Source organism: Taudactylus pleione, unplaced genomic scaffold (genome assembly GCF_031769625.1).
Source record: "Taudactylus pleione unplaced genomic scaffold, aTauple2 ptg001296l, whole genome shotgun sequence".
Lineage (NCBI taxonomy): Eukaryota > Metazoa > Chordata > Amphibia > Anura > Myobatrachidae > Taudactylus > Taudactylus pleione.
The window spans coordinates 845799-871953 of NW_028285696.1; the positions used below are offsets into that span (position 1 = coordinate 845799).

The following is a 26155-nucleotide window of genomic DNA, read 5'->3' on the forward strand; positions in this document are numbered from 1 at the left end:
TAGGAAAATTTGGGGAACACCATTATTTTCACATATCGCCCAGGCTGAGGTGCTAATTATTTTATCTCTTTATTTTACATCAAGTGCAGGGCTTTTCCCAAACTCGGCTGCCTCAGGCAGGTCTATTGTTTGGTAAGTTTTTCGTCTGTTTTGACTTTTAGTAAATTAACTATTTGGTCGGTTTGCAAAACTGATGGAAAATCGCACGAAAAAGGAAAACCGACCTATATTTAATAACTCAACCACGGTAGTTTTGGCAACAAACTTTGTGTTGTTTTTACTTGTTGAGCACAAATGGTCGGTGGTGTTGGGGCAGAGGTTTCCTGAGCCGATCTCTGGTGAATGGAAGACCAGGTCATTACCCCTGTGGCCTGTCCAGGCTCAGGTGGAGGCAGTGCCAGAAGTTAGACAGAGACAGTAAGAGGAGTTGTTGCAACAGTAAGTGGGCACCACCTGTATAGGACTTCACTGAAAGGTGTGTACCAGAGGGGTGTTATACTTAGTAACCAGGATATTGCTCATGTGAGGTGGTACTGTGCCCTGTACCCTGGGTGCCCGGTGATAACGGCACAGATTGCACCCACCTTGTACTTTAACGTCTGTTTTCTCAGCTTCCCCCTCCCTGTTATCTCCTATCTCCGGCCTCAGCATCTCTCTCAGCTCAGGCTGGTTCTCCTGACCCTCTTTGGGCAGATTCTTGGGGATAAACCAGAAGGGGATGGCAGCCAACAGACTCAGGACCCCACTGGCCAAATATCCGATCCACCAGGCACCAACCCATCGGGTGTCATTCATACTTAGTGTCACCTCATCTGCAGGGACAGAGATAAAGGAGTGAGAATAATTATAAGGGAGACAAGATCATAGAGACATGTGTTACTGATCACTGCCCGGACCCCAGAGCTATCCCTGGCTCATGTTATTTACTAGTAGGATCGTATTCCCCATAGTGACCAATTATATGTTCTGCCCTCTCCGTTCTGCCTGTGACCCGCACCTCTCCTCCTCTCTGCTAACCACCTCTCACTTCTGTTACCAGGACTTCTCCTGAGCTGCTCCCTACTTATTGAAATCACTAACCTGCCTGACCAGACTCTCCCCCAATGCCACCAATGCTTCAGGTGCTGACTCAAAACCCATCTCCTCACTATATACTAATAATCTGCCCCCTCCCGATAATACTCCTGCTGCATGTTCTGCAGGCTCCAGTACCATGACAGACAGTTCTGGCTAAAGGGCCACACCTATGGCCAGACGCGATATGCCAGCAGCTAATGCTTGGGCCCCTGGGTGACAGACGAGTGATTGGATCACAGAGTGTCCCGCACACCGTGGTCTGGTGAGGAGTGATGCAAGAAACCTCATCTCAGATTACAGCTAACAGAAATCTCTCACACTGACAATGCAGAAACCATAGAAGTATTGTTGTGTATTACCCAGATTTACGAAGCCAAAGTCAACATAGAGCTGTGCGAAGAAGGCGGCCATGAGCGATCCCAGGAGAGGGCCTACGATGGACAGAGTTTGTACTATTCCTGAGGGAAAGGAGAGATTGTACTCAGACACAAGGTTATATCACCGGTTACACAAAGTGCCGGTTACCCAGATATGTGCAATGCTGATGTTTTACACAGTGGAGTGATGAGTTGCCATTGCAGATACACCAATACTGCAATTTGCATGCACAGTAATTGAATTGTGATTATGCGCACACAGAGAAGTGAGTGGCAGTTAGTCAGCGTTTGGAGGAGGAACAGGGAGTGGCCAGATAAATGCAGTGTCTGTTTTCTGGGCATGCCAGTCAGCCACTGCGAATTCACTCAGAGCTGCTCTGTTTGAGACAGTATGGACTCAGGGCGTCATTTAGAGATAGACGGAATTGCAGAGATGCGCACAAGCAGCTGCACAATTCCACCCATCTTAATGCAAATGCAGAAGGAGGTGTCAAACATCTCCTTGCTGCATTTGCGAGCACCATCACAACCGGTCATGGTGGTCGCTCCTATGGTCTATGATTTTGGATTCCATATAAGAGTTCCCCCCTAGTGGTCAGGCACCATTTCACACAGGAGAGTGTAGAGAGAGGGTGTGGGCTATAGGTGCTTATATATTATTAGGACGCTATAGTGTGTAGGAAGGGTGACTGTGGGCATTTGTGTGTTTGTCAGATGCACTAGCTAGCCACTGCAATGCAGTGCTCTGCAAACAGGCAACAGTATCATTCTGCAAATAGTATTATGTCACACTTGCCAACATCTTGGCTGCCTCCTCCAGGAGTTCTCAATATCTTGCAATTGGATCAGTACATTTTGGCAACCATGCTTGATCCTAGGTTTAAGTCCTATGTCATGTCTTTATTTCCTAATGACACAGATCCTAAGAGATGCAAAAAGCTCCTTGCAAGCAAGTTGTCTGCTTCAATGGCACATGAGACGACTATGTGATCCAGTAAGCATCAACAGAATGGTGGAGGATTACTATACTGACAATGTACAAATTACTGTAGCATCTCACACAGTCCCTTTGAATACTGGGAGGAAAAAAAGCCAATTTTGAGCCCCTTTATACAAACGTGCTTTTGGTTTACTTAAGCTGCCCACCCTCCAGTGTGTACTCGGAAAGTGTGTTTAGCACAACTGGGAACCTTGTGAGCAATTGGCGTAGGAGGCTACTTTCACAAATTGTGGAAAAACTGATGTTCATCAAAATGAACTCCAAATTCTTTGGGGAAAACCTTTGCCACCAGCAAACAGAGACTTCTTCTGTAATGGTGGATTCCAGTGGGGATAAGCTAATATTGTGTTATAATAATATTAACAACAGTGAGGAGTGTGATGATCAAGGTGATAATGACATCTTCCAAATGTTCCAACACTGTTAGCTGCTCTAAGCCCATTGGTAGCTTGGTTTAACCAAAATACTAAGAAGTTTTTTTTTTTTGTGGGGGAAAACAAACCAATCACTTCAGCCACAAAGTGGCAGTCCATGCTGCTGAAGTGCTTGGTTTGTTAAACTGTGCATATCTGTTTTAATATACAACATAAGGGAGGGAGGAAAATCCCAAGGACAATTACATAATGCACCACTTTTCTTTTCGTTTTGGGCTTTGCCAATAATGTGTTTGATTTGTAGGCTGCTTATAATATAATAATCTGTTTTTTTTACTGGGGCATTGCTGATGTTTTCTGTCTCTTGCAAGGCAACCCATCACCTGCTTCCCATCCAGGCATATAGGCTTCAATTCCTGCAGCCTCTCCACATACAGAGCACTATCATCAAATCATGTAATCTTTATATAATCTTCAAATCATATAGTTTATTAAACAACCATCCTGTCTGCCACTGCAGTGCCACGACATTTCCTATATGTGCTATGTTCTTGTTTTAAACTGCTGTGTGATTGTGCCACTGCTCTGTTGCTTAGTTTAGCCAGTCAGCTCACTGCAGCATTTGGCCAAAATTGGTGAAAACAAATAAATTTTTAAAGAAATCCAGATCCAAAATCAAAACACTATGAAGATTTAGAACCAAACCCAAAACACGAGTGTCTGCGCACAACCACCGTGTTTTGGTTTTGGTTCTAAATCATCATCGTGTTTTTGTTTTGATTTTGCCAAAACCACCCTCAAGTGTTTTGGATGTGGATTTTTTTTTAAATGTATAAAAACAGCTAAAATCATGTAATTTGGGTCTGTTTTTGTTACTACAGTATTATTAACATCGATAACATTAATTTCCAGTAATTTCCAGTCAATTTTGACCACCTCACAGCTCACAATATTGTTTTCACCCATATTGGCCAAAGGCTGCAGCGTGGAAGCCAGGTAGAGCATGCAATTGATTGACTTGATTGATTAATGATTATGTGAACAGAGAAGCAGTTACAACTATAAAGAAAAGATATAGAAATGGGCCTTGCAAACCAGAAGATCGTCAACAATACCCTAGTAAAGTACAATGAAGAGAAAAGTGGTTCATGATGGAATTGTCCTTGAGCCCTCCCAACCACCCTTATGTTGTATATGAAAAAGGACATGCACAGTTTAACAAACTAAGAACTTCAGTGACAGGGAGTGCCACTTTTGTGGCTGAAGTGCTTGGTTTGTTTGGGCCCCCACAAAACAAGCTTCCAATTGGCTCTAGGCTGCTAACAGTATTGTTAATCATCTCTACAGTTGAAAGATGTCATTATCATCCTCACCCTCATCAGTGTAATTATAATCACGACACAATATTAGCTCATCCCCACAGGAATCCACCATTATAGAAGTCTCTGTACTTTGTTGTAATTGGCGGTAAAGGTCTTCCTCATAGAATTTGGAGTTCATTTTTTGAGGAAGTAGCCTTCTATGCAGATTGCTCACAAGGTTCCTGGCTGTGCTAAACACTCAGAGTACACACTGGAGGGTGGGCAGCTTAAGTAAAGCAAAGCTAATTTGTACAAGGGGCTCCAAATTCCCTTTTTTTCCTCCCAATATTTAAAAGCACTGTGTGACATGCTAATTGTACATTGTCGTTAAAAATAACCATTCCATCTCTATCAGATTTAGTCATGGTTAAGGTGTCAATGTTGGCAATTTTACGTTTTTTTGGCAGTACATTTTCCCTTTATTATTAGAGGGGATTTTTTTTTTAACATTGTGAAATATTGTTAGATTTCAGGTGCTTTTTCTTAAACCTTCTTTCCCCATGACCACTGGCTTTAGTAGATGTTGAAGTACTATCATGACTGGCAGCGGCTGCAGCACTAGTACTGGTGTGCTGTTCCTGCCCTTCTATCAACTGATCCATATTGACTCACAGCAGTACTGGTAATGGCAGCCTAATGACATTATTTTTTAACAGCGCCTGAACACACAACAGATTTATTTTTAAAATTTTTTAACCCAGTGCCTGAACACACAACACTTCACAGCTTCACAGCGCTCCTAGTAAACACATTCTGATGATGTTATTTTTTAACAGTGCATGAACACACAACACAGTGTTTTAGTTTAATTTTTTAACAAAGTGCCTCACGGCACTCCCAGTAAGGGCACCCTAATTGTATTATTTTTTAACACAGTGCCTGAATACACAACACTTTTAAATTTAATATTTTTTAGCACAGTGCCTGTACTGTATGTGTTTTTTTAAATGACACAGTGCTCATTTAACACAATGCTCGTAATTGTGTATTTTAGTGCCTGGCCCTTAACATACAATACAGTGTTTCACAGTGCTGCAGCCCACAGTTCCCACTGCCTCTACAGTGCCCTTTAATAGCTCCTAATAGTTTTTTTAGTGCTGCAGCCCACTCCTATATCCTCTCCTTCCGGTGTCATGTGTGAAATGGCGCCTGATCACGGGGGAGGGACATTAATATGCAAATCAAAGTACGCGAGATCCAATGATGTGAAGATGATGTTTTACCTTTTGGGATCCGAGCTTGGCAGCACAACCGAGTTGGGGCTTTGTTCGACTCGGAACCACTAAGCACGGGTGTGTTTTTTGATTACACGGAAAACGAACCGCAAATTTCTATTGATAATTAGTTTATTTATTAAAAATGAAGTAGGCTCAGTACTTGTCCTTCAGGTCACAGATTCTTCCCACTGAGACATCATTTACTAATCACATAATTAGCTGCGCTGAATTTGCAATGTCTTCTGGGTAATTTCTGATTACATCATATGACATTCACTCAATCACAAGCAGATGCTTGCTAGGGCTGAATATATATTAGTTACCAATGTAAAATGGAGAATTTTCCACTTTTGCAAAGTCATCGATGTAAGACAACCCGAGTGGCTCAATGGCGGTTTCTCCAATTCCTTGTAGAATATTCCCAGCGAGAACAAATATCCACATCAAGGACTCTGAGGATTCAGCTGTGCATTCTGTACAGGGAGAGAGGTGGCTCAGTGGTTAAGTGCTAGTTAGAAAGCAATGACACAGAGGGGAGGAACTTAATTCTGCCCAATCGCTTGAAAGTGCCGCCAGAATGGTTGGGCAAAGGAGCTTTGCAACCACTATCTGCTAATTACTACTCACACCCTATAGAGGAGCGTAGAAAAATTAGCCAAGATTGTCTACTGTAATAGACGCTAATGAGCGCAGTCCCACATGGCGATGATGTCTGGTGCCACATTACTAGGGATTAAATCCCCCCTGAGAGAATAACTGAGCCAGTCCCAGGGTTATCTCTAGGTTACATGAAGTCAGTCTCTATCTCCTCTCTCAAAATCAGACTGAACTTTTATCCACATTTCTAATAGGCCCCTCTTAATAAGCAGCGATAAACAGAAAATCAGTCATCACCGCAATATATGAATAAAACATTGGCTGATATGACACCGCCTGGCAGTACAGGCCGCCAGCGGGAAGAATGGCTTTGATGCAACTGGATATTTGTGACCCAGCTTTGCCAGTTCATTCTGGAGCTGACGAAGAGCAGAGACATGGAAAATAAAAAAGTGCACCTTCTGAAAACTCGTGGTCTCCGACGTGGCTCTGATCTGCCATACACAAGTGAGCGTGAGATGTCAGGTTCTGTAATGTGCGTGGTGTGGCTCTGTCATACTGGTAGCTGTGTGATAAGGACAATAATATCACATTATGGTGGAGCGACAGTTATCCCCAATAGGGACTGTTCAATGGTAATTATAATTAATCTCTTGTTGCATATACTCATCGTTTTATCTCCCTATTAGTTGATTTTGTCACCAGCAGTATTCAACAGATTGAGCGTTCTTTAGTTCCCAGGGAATATGTGAGAGAGGTGGAAGAGCCTAAACAGATACTGTGACTGATCAATCACAACCCGCCGTCACCCAGCACATCCATACACCAGGTCCAGTTACTTCAGGAGATGGATCACTCCAGGCAAACAGCCGCTTTCCTCTCCTGAGTCCCACATTCATCTTCATAGGAATCTCTCTAACCTACTATAATACCATGGTGCCTAGTATAGGGCATGATTCCTACTACCAGAGTGCCTAGTATAGGGTGCGCTACCTACTACAAGAGTGCCTAGTATAGGGCATGCCATCTACTACCAGAGTACCTAGTATAGGGCATGTCACCTACTACCAGAGTACCTAGTATAGGGGATGCCACCTACTACAAGAGTACCTAGTATAGGGCATGCTACCTACTACAAGAGTGCCTAGTATAGGGCATGCCATCTACTACCAGAGTGCCTAGTATAGGGCATGGTACCTACTACCAGAGTGCCTAGTATAGGGCATGCTACCTACTACCAGAGTGCCTAGTATAGAGCTTGCCACCTACTACCAGAGTACCTAGTATAGGGGATGCCACCTACTACCATGGAGCCTAGTATAGGGCATGCCATCTACTACCATGGTGCCTACTATAGGGCATGCCATCTACTACCATGGTGCCTAGTATAGGGCATGCCACCTACACCAGAGTGCCTACTATAGGGCATGCCATCTACTACCATGGTGCCTAGTATTGGGCATGCCACCTACTACCAGAGTGCCTACTATAGGTCATGCCATCTACTACCATGGTGCCTAGTATAGGGCATGCCACCTACTACCAGAGTGCCTAGTATAGGGCATGCCACCTACTACCATGGTGCCTAGTATAGGGCATGATAACTACCAGGGCTTGCTCTTGGGGTGTGCGACCACAGCTGTCGAACAGGAGCGCCACCCCATAGAGGGCGCACCCCCACCCAACAACCCAATTTCAGTGGGACAGCACTGTCCCACCCGTGAGCCAAAGTGGTCTGCGGGTGGTCAAATGGGGATGTTGGGCACCCCCACTGCCACAGCTGTGCGGTGGTGCCGGACCCCGGAGTAGCTGAATGGATGCTGCGTGCATGCACGCGGCATCCATTCAGTGCCGGGAGAAGGCTGGGTGAAGCCCAGCTAGTGACGAAGTGCTGGACTCTCCCCCAGCCTGATGTTACATGGGAGCCGTGCCATGTGTGCACGCCCCCAAATAACGGCACTTAGGGGGCATGGCCTATGGTAATTAGCATGCGCTATAGACTCTGGGCTCATTCTAGTGACAATATTAGCGGCCCTTTATGATGGAGGGACTTCCAGGTCTATGACCCAGAAGCCTCTCCAGTATCTATCAGCACTCTGCAGAGAGAAGCTCATAGGCCATGGGTAATGCCATCAGGAAGATGGCATTACCCACCGCAATCAAGCCCCAGAATGCATCGCATTCCGGGGCTTGGTGCATATGACAAATGCATTTCTCCCTTTCCTGCATCCCGCCCTGTGGCCTTTATGTCACTCAGGAGTATACTGTATGTGTATTGTCATTGCTCTTACATAGGACACAGAGCCGCTGTCTAGCTCCATCCAATGAGAAGGGCAGAGCTGATCTGTGTGGTAATAGATTAACAACTCTGCCTGGATCTTCTAAAGGCCTAAATGAAAAGCATGAAGTATTATCTACTCTGTGAGTAATGAATGTGTATCATTATTGCTGATCTTACCGTCTCATGATGAAATGGGGTAACGCAGTTATACAGCTCCCCAGGAACATGACCAGGCATCCAATGCTTATCATCCGGGGACGATGTAACTTTGCACCAAAGTAGCTGACAATTGTGATCGCCAAAATGTTCCCTAATACAAAGAAAGGAACAAAATATACAGAATATACTGAGCGAGCCGTAATGTTACAAGTGAGGCATTAGTGTATAGTTATCTTTGAAGGATCTTCGTTCCCTACCGGTCGTGTAGAACATCCCCACATATTACTACGACCAGTCTCTAGGTCTCTTATCCTGTACAGTATATCATCACAGCACCATCATAATAACCTCCAGCATCTTATGTATCTGTGAAACATGAACCAGACTGTGATGATTACAACCTAATTATGGATAATATGGCAATGTCACAATCCACACCCTCCAGGTCCTGATTTGAGGACATAGAAATGGTCTTGCACTGAAATAGAATTTTTCACAAAAAGTGGGCCTGACTGGGTGTGCAGTGGGTGTGTTCAGGTGGTCTGGATTTTACCTGTGAAGGTGTTTGTAGGTATGGTGAGCTATATCCAAAAATGTAAAGTTACTGCAGTCAAAATGATTTTCAGCAACTCGCACTGTGTTAGCCAGCAAGGGGCTAATGCCTGTTGATGAAGGAGACAGGCATACTGCTGGGTTCTCCTCTCTGAAGCGTACTTCTGGGGTCTCCTCTCTAAGGTGTACTGGTGGGTATAGCTGACAGTCATTTATGTAGCCAAGTAAGGAGAACCAAGTAAAAGGTTTGCTAGAATATCTATCTGGGGCACCCTGAGTACATCTATCATTTGGGGGTCCTGGACCACACCACTGGTGTAACCAGTAATAATCCCATTATATACCTTACCGATATCAAAGCTTGAATCAATGACCCCAACGAGAGAGGAGGGAATGTTGAACCTTCTTTCTATCTGAGTGATCATACTCCGAGCGTAGGAGAATGCCAGGTTTTTGGTGATATAGGCGAAGGACATGGCGAAAATGAACACCTGGAATTACAGTACAAGAAAGTTGTATGTACTCTATCAGCCGAAAAATTAAACACATCCTGCAGGCGATTGTGGCCCTACCACCATTACAGACGGCTCAATGGCTCTGGAGATGAGTTACACCATTGCCCGTACCTTAAGAGACAGCATGGCATTGCGGGATGCCCACAAGAAAAACAATGCGGATATTTGCCTGTATTCTGAGTTGTACGCATCTAAGTGATCACACCATATGTCTGGCCGTCATCATTATCAATGCGCACGCCCTCTCCCTGGTAATAGGCTTATCTATGTGTAAGTGCAACCCTGCATGGCCTGTAATTACTATTAGCCAAAGCTAGTTTATTGTACAGTAAAAGAAAACATAAAACAAAATCCTAACCCCTCTGGGCTCTAAAAAAACACAAAGGTTCTTTCTCTCATAAGTGGTAGGACCTAATGACCCTACCACAAACATAGGCATATGCACAGTACTTACAGTTAATCACAATGTCTCTTAACAGGCCTACTGCCTGTTTCCTCAGGAGAGGAGGGGACCCGATTGTAGCCAGCACACAGGACCCCTCCTCTCTTGAAGCGCCTCTGCCCTGACACACCTTTATCAGCCTTTCACAGGTGCAAGGTACTAATTAGCCTGTTCTCAGACTGAAGACCTGAAATGGGTCTAATGGATGGAGCCCACCTTCACTCTCCATCCATAACCCCAGTAACCATTAACTGACTTTTGCTAAAGGCTAAACATTTAGCAAGTTTGTTTTGCAATCACAGACATTTTCCTGGGGTTTTAATACATATAGGTCAGAAACCTATGACAACTACAAAATATCTCCCATGTATAACTTTACCACTGCTTTAGTCACATATTCCCCCCTCCCCTTTGTTTCGACCTGTGGTCTGAAACAACTGCAGCCGCGAAACTAGAAACATGAGACCATACATCTGCATTGGCCAGTTGGCTTCCTGGCCTGTGCTGCAATGAAAATGTATAGTTTTGTAATGCCAAGATTCTACCATTGCTTTCTTTATTCTTAGACATTCATTTTAGGGGGCATGATTGGTAATCAACCTGAATTTTCTTCCCAGCAGGTAGTACCTGAGAATTTCTAATGCCCTTTTCATGGCCAATGCTTCTTTTTCCACAGTGGCATAGTTACTTTCAGGTACATTAAACTTTCTACTTACATAAATAAGAGGATGCTCTTCACCCTCTTTGCTCTGGGACAGGACCACTCCTATTCCTACATCCGACACATCAGCCTGCACCACAAATTCACTTTTAAAGTCAGGTGTCATCAGAACTGGTTGGGTGCACAGTGTTACCTTCAACTCCTGAAAAGCCTTTAATGCTTCAGGATTCCATTGAACCAAAACATTCTGTTTGCTCCTGCAGTCCTTCAGTGGGACAGCAATGATGGCACAATTTGGTATAAATCTCCTATAATACCCCATGATTCCTAAGAAATCTCTCACCTGTTTCTTATTTAGGGGTCATGGGCAATATTGTATTGCCTCAATTCTATTAAGTTGGGGCTTTATCAAACCTCTGCCGATGGTCTATCCAAGAAACTTTACTTCCTCCATCCCTAGGCAACATTTTTTGGGTTGGCTGTCTATCCTGTCTTATGGATGGAGTCCAATACTGCTTGTACTTTGGGTAAGTGAGACTGCCAGTCAGGACTACAGATGACTACATCATCCAGATAGGTAGCATCATACTGTCTATGGGGCCTTAGAATTGTATCCATCATCCTTTGAAAGGTGGCTGGTGCCTCATGTAACTCAAAGGCAACATCTTGTATTGGAACAATATCTCTGGTGCAGAAGAAGCTGTCCTTTCATTATCTGTTAATATCACTTGGCAATACCCTTTTGTTAAGTCTAGAGCAGTTAAGTACCTTGCTGTTCCTAGTCTTTCAATAAGTTCATCCACCCAACTCATTGGGTAGGCAAAGAATGCCGACGCATTATTCAACTTATGGAAATCATTGCAGAAATGCAAACTCCTGTCAGGTTTTGGGAAGAGCACTGGATTGCCCCTCCCATGTCTCCTTTGCAATGTCCAGCAAACCTTTTGGGTGCCTCCAGTACAACAAATGAAAAGGTGAAAACCCTATAGAGGATGGCCAGTAAATAAAGTAGCAAATAATCCCAATCTCTTCCATCTTTATCCACCTCTTTCTTTAGCATGTAATTTAAAGTTTTATTAAATCTCTCCACTAAACCATCAGTCTGGGGGTGATACACAGAGGTTCTTAGCTGACTAATTTTAAACAGGTGATACAACTCTGCCATTATTTTTTACATAAACGGGGAACCCTGATCAGTCAGGAGTTTCTTAGGAATTCCCAATCTGCTAAAGACATGTACTAGATCTATAGCAGAGGTCTCTGTTGACGTATTGCGCAATGGTATCTTTTCCGGGTATCTGGTAGTTTAATCCATTATCACCAAAATATATTAGAGGTCCAACTAAATCCATAGTTAGTCTCTCAAAAGGAACCTCTATAATTGGTAACGGACAAGTGGACTTCTAAAATGTGGAGCATGATACTGACATTCAGGGCAAGATGCACAATATTCAGATACCTCTTTATGGACCCCGGGCCAGAAAAATATCTGTAAATTCTCTCAGTAGTTTTATCTATACCTAAGTGACCTGTTGTTATGTGACCATGAGCCAGGTCTAACACTGTACTTCTATATACCTTGGGGACTACTTATTATTCCACAATATCTTCCCATAGTTCCACACTCATGTCCTGAACATTTCTTTCTCTATCTAGATGCAGTTTATAGGCTGAATTACAGCAATATGTGATGTAGCATCCATGTGGCCAAACATCCCAAAATTGCACTAGGAATCTGAACCAATACGTGCGCCTGGTGTCCTAAGAGCACAAAATAATACGTACCTCTCTCTCAGGCAGACAGTATCAGTAATAAATCAATGGAGTTGCAGCACAGAAATACATGGGGAGTGCAAAGATTGGTGCTATGGCATTAGGCGTTACCATACCAGGAAATTCTGCCCCCCCACCAGCATTATAAATATATTATGTATTACATTAGGTGTTACCATACCAGGAAATTCTGCATTATAAATATATTATGTATTACATTAGGTGTTACTATACCAGGAAATACTGCCCCCACCAGCATTATAGATATATTATGTATTACATTAGGTGTTACTATACCAGGAAATACTGCCCCCACCAGCATTATAGATATATTATGTATTACATTAGGTGTTACTTTACCAGGAAATACTGCCCCCACCAGCATTTTAGATATATTATGTATTACATTAGGCGTTACCATACCAGGAAATTCTGCCCCCCCACCAGCATTATAAATATATTATGTATTACATTAGGTGTTACCATACCAGGAAATACTGCCCCCACCAGCATTATAGATATATTATGTATTACATTAGGTGTTACTTTACCAGGAAATACTGCCCCCACCAGCATTATAGATATATTATATCTTACATTAGGCGTTACCATACCAGGAAATACTGCCCCCACCAGCATTATAGATATATTATGTATTACATTAGGCATTACCATACCAGGAAATACTGCCCCCACCAGCATTATAGATATATTATGTATTACATTAGGTGTTACCATACCAGGAAATACTGCCCCCACCAGCATTATAGATATATTATGTATTACATTAGTAGTTACTATACCAGGAAATACTGCCCCCACCAGCATTATAGATATATTATGTATTACATTAGGTGTTACCATACCAGGAAATACTGCCCCCACCAGCATTATAGATATATTATGTATTACATTAGGTGTTACCATACCAGGAAATACTGCCCCCACCAGCATTATAGATATATTATGTATTACATTAGGCATTACTATACCAGGAAATACTGCCCCCACCAGCATTATAAATATATTATGTATTACATTAGGTGTTACCATACCAGGAAATACTGCCCCCACCAGCATTATAGATATATTATGTATTACATTAGGTGTTACCATACCAGGAAATACTGCCCCCACCAGCATTATAGATATATTATGTATTACATTAGGCGTTACCATACCAGGAAATACTGCCCCCACCAGCATTATAGATATATTATATATTACATTAGTAGTTACTATACCAGGAAATACTGCCCCCACCAGCATTATAGATATATTATGTATTACATTAGGCGTTACCATACCAGGAAATACTGCCCCCACCAGCATTATAGATATATTATATATTACATTAGGTGTTACCATTCCAGGAAATACTGCCCCCACCAGCATTATAGATATATTATGTATTACATTAGTAGTTACTATACCAGGAAATACTGCCCCCACCAGCATTATAGATATATTATGTATTACATTAGATGTTACCATACCAGGAAATACTGCCCCCACCAGCATTATAGATATATTATGTATTACATTAGATGTTACCATACCAGGAAATACTGCCCCCACCAGCATTATAGATATATTATGTATTACATTAGGTGTTACCATACCAGGAAATACTGCCCCCACCAGCATTATAGATATATTATATATTACATTAGGTGTTACCATTCCAGGAAATACTGCCCCCACCAGCATTATAGATATATTATGTATTACATTAGTAGTTACTATACCAGGAAATACTGCCCCCACCAGCATTATAGATATATTATGTATTACATTAGATGTTACCATACCAGGAAATACTGCCCCCACCAGCATTATAGATATATTATGTATTACATTAGGCTTCCTGTGCAGGTGTCCTGGCTCCTTACCTTGAGTTTGGATACGTGACATCGCTTCTGTGCAGGGTTTGGCGTTTGTGTCATCTTTACTTCTTAGGTTGGACTAATACTGTTTTATTCCTCCTTCTGCAAAACAAAGTGTATATTACACCTGACACAATGCAGCTCAATAGCAACATAATAAGAAAAAAATAACATTATAAACAGCTTGATTCAGAGATTTATGTTAAACCGATATTAATGCAAATCTCCGATGTTTCAGGATCTGCATATGTGGAGATCAGGCCGGGCGATGTTGGATGTAGTGCGTCTGCAGACATAAGGTGGGATACAGTCTGCAGCTGTTTGGGGGTGTGGAAGGGGAGCGTTTCGAGAAAATGGGGGCATGTTTGTCCTGTTTTCTGGGCATGCTGAAGCCAGTGGCTGCATCCTCTGACTTTTACGTATTTTAGCACAGCTGCTCTGTACAACCATGCAAATTCGCTTTACTGAACATCTGTGAATGAGGCCCATAGTCAACAGTATTACAGTTTAATCACAAATTGAGATTGAGCCCTGGATAGCTATGTGTGTGCTGCCATCTTCCAGCCGTGATAATAGGGCCCAGTCACCCCGCCCACTGCGGTCCATGATACGTCCAATCACCAGCAACTAATGTGTCTAAATTGTACAGGTGATGTCGGCCCAAATTTCCGGATCTTATAGACTGCGGCCGGCTGGCTCCGATCTGTGTAAGAGTGAACGGAGGGGCGAGGGAGAAGGGATTCAGCAATAGCTTAATAGAGGGCTGGGCAGGTGGGCGCACCCGCTCTTTACACCCCTACACCAAGTGCACCAGGATAACTGAAAGTAGAGGCAAATAATGGGGAATTAGAGGAAAAAAACATCTAGGGGTATATTTACTAACATGAGAGATTTTAGAAGAGATGTTGCCCATAGCAACCAATAAGATTCTAGCTATTATCTTCTAAATCTAGAAGTTGATAGTTAAATGTTAAGTAGAATCTGATTGGTTGCTATGGGCAACATCTCCACTTTTAAAGACTCTTACTCTAGTAAATATACCCCTAATCTTCCTGTGAACAAATGAAAGGTGAAATAACTGAGGGTGCAGGACACTCAGGGCCTGATTCAGAGCCGGACGTTCTGACCAGAGAGCTCGCTCTGAATCAGGGCCCTCCTCCATTAAAATGGAGCGACCTCCTGGACGCTCGTATAGCTGTGGGTCACCACCCACAGCATATACGAGCATCCAAAAAGATGGTCGCGATGGTCTTGACCATCGCGACCATCGGGCTTGCGACGGAGACCCTGTGGTAGGGTTTCATGCCACAAGCCCTGGAGTGATTTTGGCTTTATCAGAGCCAAAATCACTCCCACTGACATCACTAGTGATGTCAGTGGGGCCGGCTTCAGACGGTAGGTGTTCCCATGGGAACGCCTCAGTCTGGCAGCCACGCCCCCGGCATGCCCACCAAAGGGGGCATGCTGTCAATCAACATCGACAGCACGCCCCTTTTGGTGCGAGACCCGGAGCGACAGCTTGGTTGTAGCAGTCCGGGTCTCGCGCATGCGCACGACGGAGCTCCCTCCGTCGTGCGCATGTGCAGTGGGGAACATCGACCCACTTGCGAGCGTACTGCCACTTGCGAGTGGGTCTGAATGACCCCCTCAGACAGGATTTCCCTCATCCGTGGGAGAAACAGGCAGAAACAAGCTGCACAATTTTTTCACTGTAATTGTCCATTTTGCAGGACCCATAAGGGGCTGATTCTTAGTGGCGCTCAGAAGCGCATGCAGCGGTCACAAGTATAACCGGGCGGATGGTTGGCACCCCAGATGCAGTGTAAGGCCCAGTGTTATAGCAGAGAGGCAAGGATTCCCCAATCACATGAAGTGAAGCAAGGAACACAGGGTTAGGACGGCATAAAATGTGAACTCATGGGTTTATTTTCTTTGCCTGTAGTGTGAGGTTTTAACCCCACAGCAGATTAATAGCAGTCTTATTTCACAGCAATATTATAATATTTATTCTACTGAAATTCTAATGAACAGACGGCAAATAACAGTTTCAGTGATCTGAGGAACAGGTTACTTATGTTCTAACATCACATTAATCTTTTACACGGCATAGAAAGTGACTTCTGCTATAGTGATCTCTAATCGGCTTTTCCTTTAATTGGACAAACGGATCTCCCTCAGCGAATGTAGGGCCGGGCAACGCGCCATATTCTGCTCAGCAAATGCTGCAAACAATCCACAGAACAGTAACAGCTCCTGCTAAATAGTCTCTAGTGCCAAACGATCCCCACTTTATGGACCCAGAATACTGTGTCAGCCCTCAGGAACTCCACAGGATGGGGCTAGTCACAACTCTCCTTGTGAAACCTCTCATTAGCAATCAGTGTCCCGGGCAGAGGTATTTACATTACGCCTGTACTTTCAGTAAATGGCTGCAGCTTGGGATCTTAGTTGACCCCATTTAACCACTTAAGTATAAGGCAAAATAAACCGTGCACTTATCTGTCTGCACCTGAGTCCTGCTGACATCTGCCGGCAGCGTGTGACCTGCGTCTTGTCTATAACGCCAAGGCGATTTCCTCCCAATTCTTACTTGTTCCTCCACGGTAATCCTGGATGTGGTCGGGGTCTTCTGTAACTGCCTAGAAACCTCTCCTGCTGGAAGGGCCCATCCTTCCAGGCCTCCTGCAGTTTGCGGCCTCTTTTGCACCTCATCCAAGATCTGGATGTGACTGGAATCTTCTGGAGCTCCCTAAAGACATCCTAGTGCTGAAAGATGCATTCTAGGCTGTGTAGTTGTGTTCTTACAGCCCGCAGACAAAATGCAGCACAGCAATACACCTGCGATCTCCGCAGGATGTGCAAGGACTGAGACGCCCACTTTTAGCGTCCACGCACGCTGTAATACGATTGGTGCTGCCTTGAGCGCCACTATCAGATGCACCACTGAATCTTGCAGTGTATTCGTCTGACCACGGTATCCTATGGCCACAGCTGTGCGTCTGTGTATGCCGCCGCTTGCACTGACATACCTGTGATGCTCCTATAGCGCGCCCACTGAATGGATCATGTTTGCGTGCACCACTAACCATCGCTCAAAAAACCGTCCATCCCATTCGTTGCCTTTGCACGCACTCTGTGTAACGCATGCATCGTAGGAGTTTTTTTATTTTTGGCATATGCGCAGTTGCCAAAAATCACTTGATTACGTGAACATCAGCAATGCGTGCGGATCTGAATGAGGCCCATAACATCACAGCAAGATAGACACTGCGCTAACTCAGGGTGACGTGTTAATTAATAGAAAGTTTACTCATGAAATTAATGATAAAATAGACACAAAGTAATTGACATATAAAAACAATCAAACAACATTAATAGACACAATGATACATACTGATAACATGCAAAACATGAAAATACAATGTAACAAATTCTAAAAAAGCAGCTAAATGAAAGTCAATTCGAATCTAGGACAGCAGTGTTGTTGGTAATTAATATGACTGATTGGACTTGGGAGCTCATTCAGAGCCGCTCACAAGTGCTGTGCGCTTGCAAGCGGCCCGATAATTGCGCACTGCCCATGCACCGCGTCCAGCGTGCGCATGCGCGAGCCCCGCTGAGCGACTGAAGTTCAATCACTATGGGGCTCACATCAAGACGGGGCGGCTGTCATTGGTGAGTGACAGCTCGCCCCGTTTTGTGGGCGGGTGGCTGGTCAAACGCAGGCATTCCCTTAGGAACGCCTGGCGTTTGTTGGGCGGTCAAACTGACATCACTACTGATGTCAGTAATGGACTTTCTGCTCTATTAGAGCAGGGAGTCCACTTGGCCTTGCGGCAGCCTAGACCCTACCCCGGGGTCTCGTCATAAGGCCAATGGTTGCTATTATCACGATGGTCTCCTGGCCGCTCGCTCAATCTGTGGGTGATCTCCCACAGCTTTGCGAGCGGCCGGAGAAAAAAAAAACGCCCACAGACCCAGCGAGCGGCCAGCAGCTGCGAGTGCGTCTGAATCAGGGCCTTGGTTCCTAATACGCATGTCCAGTAAGCTTAAAATAAATGCACTTCATATATCCATGTGCTATAAAATTAAATGTGGCCTTCTTTAAATCAATACCTGCAGGTAGAGAGATCCTTAATTGTCTGTAGATGCCGATATCCCCAGTCCCAATACTGGTGTCAGCGGCCGGTGTAACACCCCCACTCTTTATGTTGCAGGGGTAGTAAAGCTTACAGGGGGTCTTGCCGCTGTGGGAACTCAGAGGGTACGGGGCTCCGTAAGTGTGGAGCTACGCTAGCTGGATGTAGTGATCAGCTGGCTTCCAGGTTTCTCCGGGCAGGCAGGTAAACGGGTCTCCGGCTACAGCAGGAGGATTGTTACAGCTGGTGACGCCAACGCGTTTTGTCTCTAGATCACAGAGACTTTTTCAAGACATCACAATATAATCATATAACATCTTACTAACAGAATAATATATAACTATATCCATGTAAATAGCCAGAAAAATGGGGATAATTCTTCCTTTTTAGATTTCCCTTTAGTGTCATCTTCTGACAACTGTTAGAAAAGGTTCATTGATCCAATGAATAGGATCTCTCCCAGGGTCCCCTGCGGCTCGCGCCTGCACAGAGAGACTCCTGGGTCGTAAACCTGGAGGTCCTCACACTGCAAAGGACAGATCTTATCGGGAGAGCCGTCCTTTGCTTAAATATTCCTGCATACGGCGTTACTAAACAGCGGTGTGCATGAGATCAGTGGCAGGATGCATATCGCCCCAAGATCCTACGCTAAAGATGCCTCTTGTGTATTTCATTTTATCAAACATGGGAAATGAAAAGACTCATAAGGAGCTTACACCACACAATGCACAATGAATTGTATACTAACATTGCAGCCACAATTCGGGCATGCTCTCCCAGCATAGCCTGTGGACCCTCCAAGTTCTGGCACCCTAATGCTAACCACCACCACACCCAGCCTATCGCCTGGCCAGGTTATCCGGCATCAGGGCCACGAGCATCAGGTGTGTGAGAGTATTAAACCCTTCCTGAGCTACAGTGATTATTCCAGCTGGGTCTGTGTATATGGATTAGAATAAGTGAAATTATGTGATGTTTTTTCAACAATATAAATTGCTGTATTTAGTGAAGCTTTGCCCTGATTTAATATTTTCTTTAGATTTTATATTTTGTTTAGTTATTATATAATCTCTCTGCATGTTTGGTCTTTCAGTATTATTTTATATCCCCAAATAAGTGTTTATTCAGTGAAAGGTGGAACCACTTTTACTGTGTTGGGTTATTGTTAGATCTGCTGTGTGTCCTTAAGCTGGCCACACACATAGCGATACTTTACCTGATCTGGCCGATTCTGACACATTGGAATGACAGATCGTGTAAAATATGGAGTAAATCGTGAGTCCCCGCTTGTCGCACATCGCATTGTCAGATCTGCCGTGCAGTAGGGCAGATCTGACAATCTAGGACGCGATGCACTGTAAAAGTCTGGATGTAGGAGAGATCATATGAAGATTGGATACCAAAATCATGTGCAGAGCTGCTGGGGAGAGTTTCAAGGGAAATCGTACAAATCGGCTGATCATGAGCACATCGCTATGTCTGTGGGCACCTTTAGGTCTGTGCATTATACAGCTATAGAAGGTATCACTGTATGGTACAACACTCTGCTATGCTGGGGCATAACTATACTGCGTAAAGGGGGTGCCTTTGCTGTAGAGACCGGGGGCTTAAGGGAGCCACTTCTGGTGCCTGAATCTCCTGCACCCAGCTCACATCAGCATCAGTGCATGGTGCCATAAGTACAGGTGACACTACATGGGATACAGATAGGGACAGACTACAAATACACTACACTACATCATGGCGAGCTGTTTGTAGACTGTTCCCTTCTACCAGCCCATCGCCGTGCAGGGGAACATGTGCAGCAGATTTAGAACTCAGAGCTCAAGGGGAAGAATACAAACTGCAGGCACTAACATTTAATATAATGTGAACTGGGGCATTGTGTGGCATAATGTGAGCTGGGGGCACTACAATGTGACATAATGTGAGCTGGGGGCACTACAATGTGACATAATGTGAGCTGGGGGCACTACAATGTGACATAATGTGAGCTGGGGGCACTACAATGTGACATAATGTGAGCTGGGGGCACTACAATGTGACATAATGTAAGTTGGGGCATTGTGTGGCATCATGTGAGCTGGGGGCACTACAATGTGGCATCATGTGAGCTGGGGGCACTACAATGTGGAATAATGTAAGTTGGGGCATTGTGTGGCATGTGAGCTGGGGGCACTACAATGTGGCATCATGTGAGCTGGGGGCACTATAATGTGGCATAATGTAAGTTGAGGCATTGTGCGAGCTCGGGGCACTACAATGTGACATAATGTGAGCTGAGAGCACTAGAATGTGGCATCATGTGAGCTGGGGGCACTACAATGTGGCATAATGTAAGTTGAGGCATTGTGTGAGCTCGGGGCTGATGGGCTGATACAATCTTATTCTATCTCTTCACATCTTACACTTAGTCCTGGGTTCCTGTTTTCCAGAAAGACAACTTCTATTCACAACGCTGCATTTTCATCATTATGGGCCTTATCCAGAGTCAGACACATCTTCAAACGCAAAATGTGGTCGCAAATCCAGTCTTATCTTTGCTACTAATGCAAATCTGCAGCTGCGCCTCTCTCCCAGGGCCAGATTAAGGGGGGGGGGGGGCGACAGGGGTGGTCGTCCCTGCACCCCACACATGGAGGGGCCCTGACTAGCAGCGGTGTGCTGTCTGCACCCGCCGCTAGTGACCCCTCCGCTAGTGTAGTGTAGACCGCACGGTGAGCGCAGTCCACACTACACAGTGACATACACACAGCCGCCGGCAGCAGCTGTGTGTATGTTACAGCAGCCGATGAGAGTCAGACAGACTCTCATTGGCTGCTGCACAACGGAGGGAGCCGGCTGGAGCTCACTCATGAGCTCCGTCTTCCAGTTCCCCCGCAGCGTGTGATGGGAGAGACGTCATGACGCTGACGTCTCTCCCATACTGAACTGAAGGAGAAGAGCCGGGACCCAGAGTTGACTGCGGTGGTCGCGTCAGGAGCGGCGATTCAGGTAAGTTGTGATTTTTTGTGTGTGTGTGTGTAACGGGGCCGCTACAGAGGGCACTGCATGGGGGAGGGGGGCGCGCTACTAGGGTCAGTGCATAGGGGGACTACTACAGGGGCAATGCATAGGGGGGGACTACTCCTGGGGGCACTATATAAGGTATACTGCATTGGGGGGGACCACTACTGGGTCTGGGGGCACTATATAAGGGACACTACTGGGGGACTCTATAGGGGGACCACTACTGGGGTCATTATATAAGGGGCACTGCATAGGGGGACAACTACTGGCTGCACTGCATAAGGGGCATTACTACAGGTGGCACTGCATAGGGGGGACTACTACAGTGGGCACTGCATATGGGGGACCATTACTGGGGGCACTGCATAAGGGCCACTGCTACTGGGGACATTGCATAAGGGGCACTACTACAGTGGGCATTGCAAGAGGGGCATTACTACTGAGGTGAATAAAAAGAAAAGAAAATATTCCTAGGGTGACGAGAAACTGTGGTATATAGGGGTCCCCACAAGTTTGTTGCCCAGGGGCCCCAACAGACCTTAATCCGGCCCTGCTCTCTCCCATTGGCCGAATTGAGCCAGGACTGTGACTGGGTGTGTGGATTCACTGTGACTTATGGATTTGCTAAAAAAAATAACAGTACCCAATGGATGGACGGAGCACATACTAAGGGCCTGATTCAGAGATGAATGCAATAGCGATCATGTACGCAGATTTAGCACCATTGCTCATGTGTAGAAGCTGCTCTGTGCGCACGCAGCGATCGCATTGAGATTAAGGAAGCAAAGAGGAAGCCACCACAAAGTGAGGGACAGGTAGATAGCATTTGGGGGAGGTAATGGGAGGAGGTCAGGAAAACGCAGGCGTGTCTGACCGTTTAAACGCTGTTACATGGGCGTGCATAAATTACCCATTGCGATTTCTTACACAGCATGAGAGCTCTCAGCGTGTCAGGAGAGCAGCTTACATGTCTATATACTGATGTGGTGCTTACTTACCTACTCTCCAGGGATATCCAGGGGACTCCCATATTTTGGGCGGCACTCCAGGACTCTGGGAAGAGCAGTAAAGTGTTACATGTGCTGCCCACCAGGAGGCTTGATGCCACAATTTGACAGGAAATGCGTAATGTGGCTTCGTCCCTGCTCCACAGTGCCAGGAGTCGCGGTTTCCAGGAGGCAGCTCAGGTTAGTAATGGCCGTTGGAAGAAAATCATTGATGGTTTGGCATTGATGGCCGAGTGCTGCAAGCGAGCAAACCTCGGCCATCGGACAGCCGGCACCAATGTTATCTCAAAATCAAGTGCCCAACAGGAGGCTTGATGAGACAATTTGACGTTATTTGCATAACGTGACCCCGTGCCTGCTCTTCAGTGCCAGGAATCGTGGTGCCCAGGAGGCAGCTCAGGTTAGTAATGGCCGTTGGATGAAAATCATTGATGGTTTAGCATTGATGGCCGAGTGCTGCAAACGAGCAAACCTCGGCCATCGGACCGCCGGCACCAATGTTATCTCAAAATCAAGTGCCCAACAGGAGGCTTGATGAGACAATTTGACGTTATTTGCATAATGTGACCCCGTGCATGCTCTTAAGTGCCAGGAATCGTGGTGCCCAGGAGGCAGCGCTCTGTTTAGTGATGGCCTCAATGGCTTTGCCAGACGCTCCCTAATGGCTAATGCGTACATGAAACGGACCCTTTTTGCAATCACTTAAGGGCACCTCCCAGTCTTCACCCTGATGCACTCAGTGATTGCAAACCCCTCCTCACGTGTTAGTGATTCCGTATGTAACTGCAAACAGTGGGCCTGATTCAGAGCTGAACGCTCTGATCAGAGCGCTCGCTCTTAATCAGTGCCCTCCTACCTGAAAATGGAGCGGCCTCCTGGCCGCTCGCATAGCTGTGGGTAACCACCCACAGCATATGCGAGCGGCCAAAAAGATGGTCGCGTGGTCTTTGACCATCGCGACCATCGGGCTTGCGACGAGACCCTGTGGTAGGGTCTCACTGCCGCAAGCCCTGGAGTGATTTTGGCTCTATCAGAGCCAAAATCACTCCCACTGACATCATTACTGATGTCAGTGGGGCCGGCTTCAGACGGTAGGCGTTCCCATGGGAATGCCTCCGTCTGGCAGCCACGCCCCCAGCACGCCCACCAAAGGGGGCGTGCTGTCAGTCACCATCAACAGCATGCCCCCTTTGGTGCGAGACCCGGAGCGACAGCTTGGCTGTCGCAGTCCGGGTCTTGCGCATGCGCATGACGGAGCTCCCTCCGTCGTGCGCATGCGCATTGGGGTAACATCGACCCGCTTGCGAGCGTGCCGTGCTCGCGAGTGGGTCTGAATGACCCCCAGTGTCCTGGGGGGTATATTTACTATGGTTCAATTTGAGATTCATTTTTATGAATCTCTGAAATCTGCTAAGATCGAACTGAACTCAAACAGCAAAGTTCCTTAGCAAATCTCACATTTACTAAGAATGGATTTTGCTTTCGATTTTCAACTCAAATTCGATCTTGTTTCAAGAAGTGATTTGCTGTTCGATTTTGCATGTTCATGTCCAAATCCCACTCCAAAACAAAGTGCTAAGCCCCAAATGAATAGACCTGCTTTATGCTTTCATTTTCAGCATGAGCAGTTCGTTTTCACACAGATACATGCATACATCCGTGAGATGCCTGCATGTATCTTACTGTAAAAAGCTTAGAAAGAGTTCAAGTTAAAAAAAAATAAATAAATTACGTGGGGTCCCCCCCTAAAACAGAACCAGCCCCGGAGTTTTCATAGGCAGTCATGGTTGTGCAAGTACAGGAAAAAAATTGCGTAGGGTTCCACTGTAATAAGCACAACCAGCACCAGGCTCTGATCCAGTCCTGGTTCTGGAATTACAGGGGGAAAAAAGTGTAGGTTTCCCCTGTAATTTCCCCAACCAGCAATGGACCCTTTCTAGCGGGGGGGGCGGGTAATGTCACAGCCAGGGAAACCCTATCACCAGGTTCCCCAGCTGATACATTACTCCTGACCGCTAGTCAGCCCAGGCCAGGGATCTCTGGGGAATTATGGACCAATAAAAGGGTCCCCCTCTCCAGGGCACCCCAGGCCTAGGCTGATAGCCCGGGGCTATGCCCAGAATCCTTGGGTGGCGGGTTGATAGTGTAAGTGTAGTGTAAAAAAGAGATAAGTGTAAACATTGTCTTTACAAGTAGAACTGCAGGTCCCAGCAAGCCTCCCCCGCATGCTGGCACTTGGAGAACCACAAGAACCAGCATGTGGGGCATTAAGGGCCCATTGGTACCTATAAGACATTTTAAAATAAACACAATACACACACACCGTGATAGTATAGTTTTATTACATACATACACACTCACACATACTCACCTACATTACCTGGACCGGTCCTCTTCTCCATGTAGGCATCCATGGTCTTGGTAAAATAAAAAAATGAGAAACCCGACCCATGCAACAGGTAACAACCATGATGGTTGTTACCTCCCGAATGACGTGCTCAGATGCGGCTTTTCCCTTTGTAGGGCCGTATCTGAGCATTTATTGACTGAGAAAGGTCAACCCCCACCTCTCTCAGCCAATGAACAGCTCCCACCATTCTTTACCGGTGAACTACAAGTACAAGTACCAGCGGGCCCTTAATGCCCCGCATGCTGGTATTTGTGGTTCTCCAAATACCAGCATGCAGGGACAGCTTGCTGGGACCTGCAGTTCTACTCGTAAAGACAATGGGCCTGATTCAGAGCCGCTCGCAATCGGCCGCTCGTTCACTCCGAGCGATGTTTGCCCAACTGCGCATGCGTACGGATCGTTATACGCATGCGCGAACCAGTCAGTGCGGTCGAAATTCATGTGCTCGCAAAATAGCGAATGCCTGATAATTTGAGTGACAGGAGTAGGCGTATGTGGGTGGTAACGGGGGAAGGTGCTTGAAAACAGGGAGTGGAGATCCGAACGCAGGCGTGCCTAAAGGTCAAAACGGGCGTTTTATGGGTGTGCATAATTAATACAGCAGCGTCATTGACCACGTCACTGGGTTGTTTTATAGCCAGAACTGCTTGCAAAATTGTGGTAGCAAAAACCATCCCCAAGAATAGCGAGCAGTTCATACCCTGGTCGATGTACTCGATTAATCTAATAAATAGCGGACATGATGTAGGATGCGAGCGGCCAGGGGGCGTATTTTTAAAAAATACGACCGCAAGTTTTGTTCACTCTTTCAGACCTAGAGGCGTGAACAAACCGCAAAGAGTGAACGGTTGATTTGAATAGCCACCCCTATTTTCTGGACGAGCGAGCGCCAATTGCGTCCGGCTCTGAATCAGGCCCAATGTTCACACTTATCTTTTTTTACACTACACTTACTATCAACCCACCACCCACTACCCAGGGATTCCGGGGATAGCCCCGGGCTATCAGCCAAGGCCTGACTAGTGGTCAGCAGTAATTTTTCAGTTGGGGAACCCAGTGATAGGGTTTTCCTGGCTGTGACATTACCCCCCCACTAGAAAGGGTCCAGTGTTGGATGTGGAAGTTACAGGGGGATCCTACGCATTTTTTCTCCTGTAATTCCAGAACCAGGGCCAGCTCAGAGCCCAGTGCTGGTTGTGCTTAGCACAGGGGAACCCTACACAATAATTTGCCTGTACGTACACAACCAGAACTGGCTATGAAAAGTCTGGGGCTGGTTGTGTATTTAGGGGGGGACCTCACGTCATTTTGTTTTTAA

General features: G+C 45.6%; 1 protein-coding gene across 1 annotated transcript in view; it reads right to left on the reverse strand.

Annotated features, from left to right (window-relative positions):
* Window positions 1-26155, reverse strand: part of LOC148443351 (solute carrier organic anion transporter family member 1A2-like) — a 93918-nt gene that overhangs the window by 67039 nt on the left and 724 nt on the right. Inside the window, exons 2-8 of the mRNA XM_088462940.1 lie at window positions 14279-14374; window positions 9345-9486; window positions 8462-8594; window positions 6462-6568; window positions 5730-5879; window positions 1437-1535; window positions 585-812 (exon numbers count right to left, since the gene is read on the reverse strand). Coding sequence (XP_088319066.1) covers window positions 585-812; window positions 1437-1535; window positions 5730-5879; window positions 6462-6568; window positions 8462-8594; window positions 9345-9486; window positions 14279-14332 — 913 coding nt within the window. The 5' untranslated portion in view covers window positions 14333-14374. The remainder of the gene's footprint in view (window positions 1-584; window positions 813-1436; window positions 1536-5729; window positions 5880-6461; window positions 6569-8461; window positions 8595-9344; window positions 9487-14278; window positions 14375-26155) is intronic.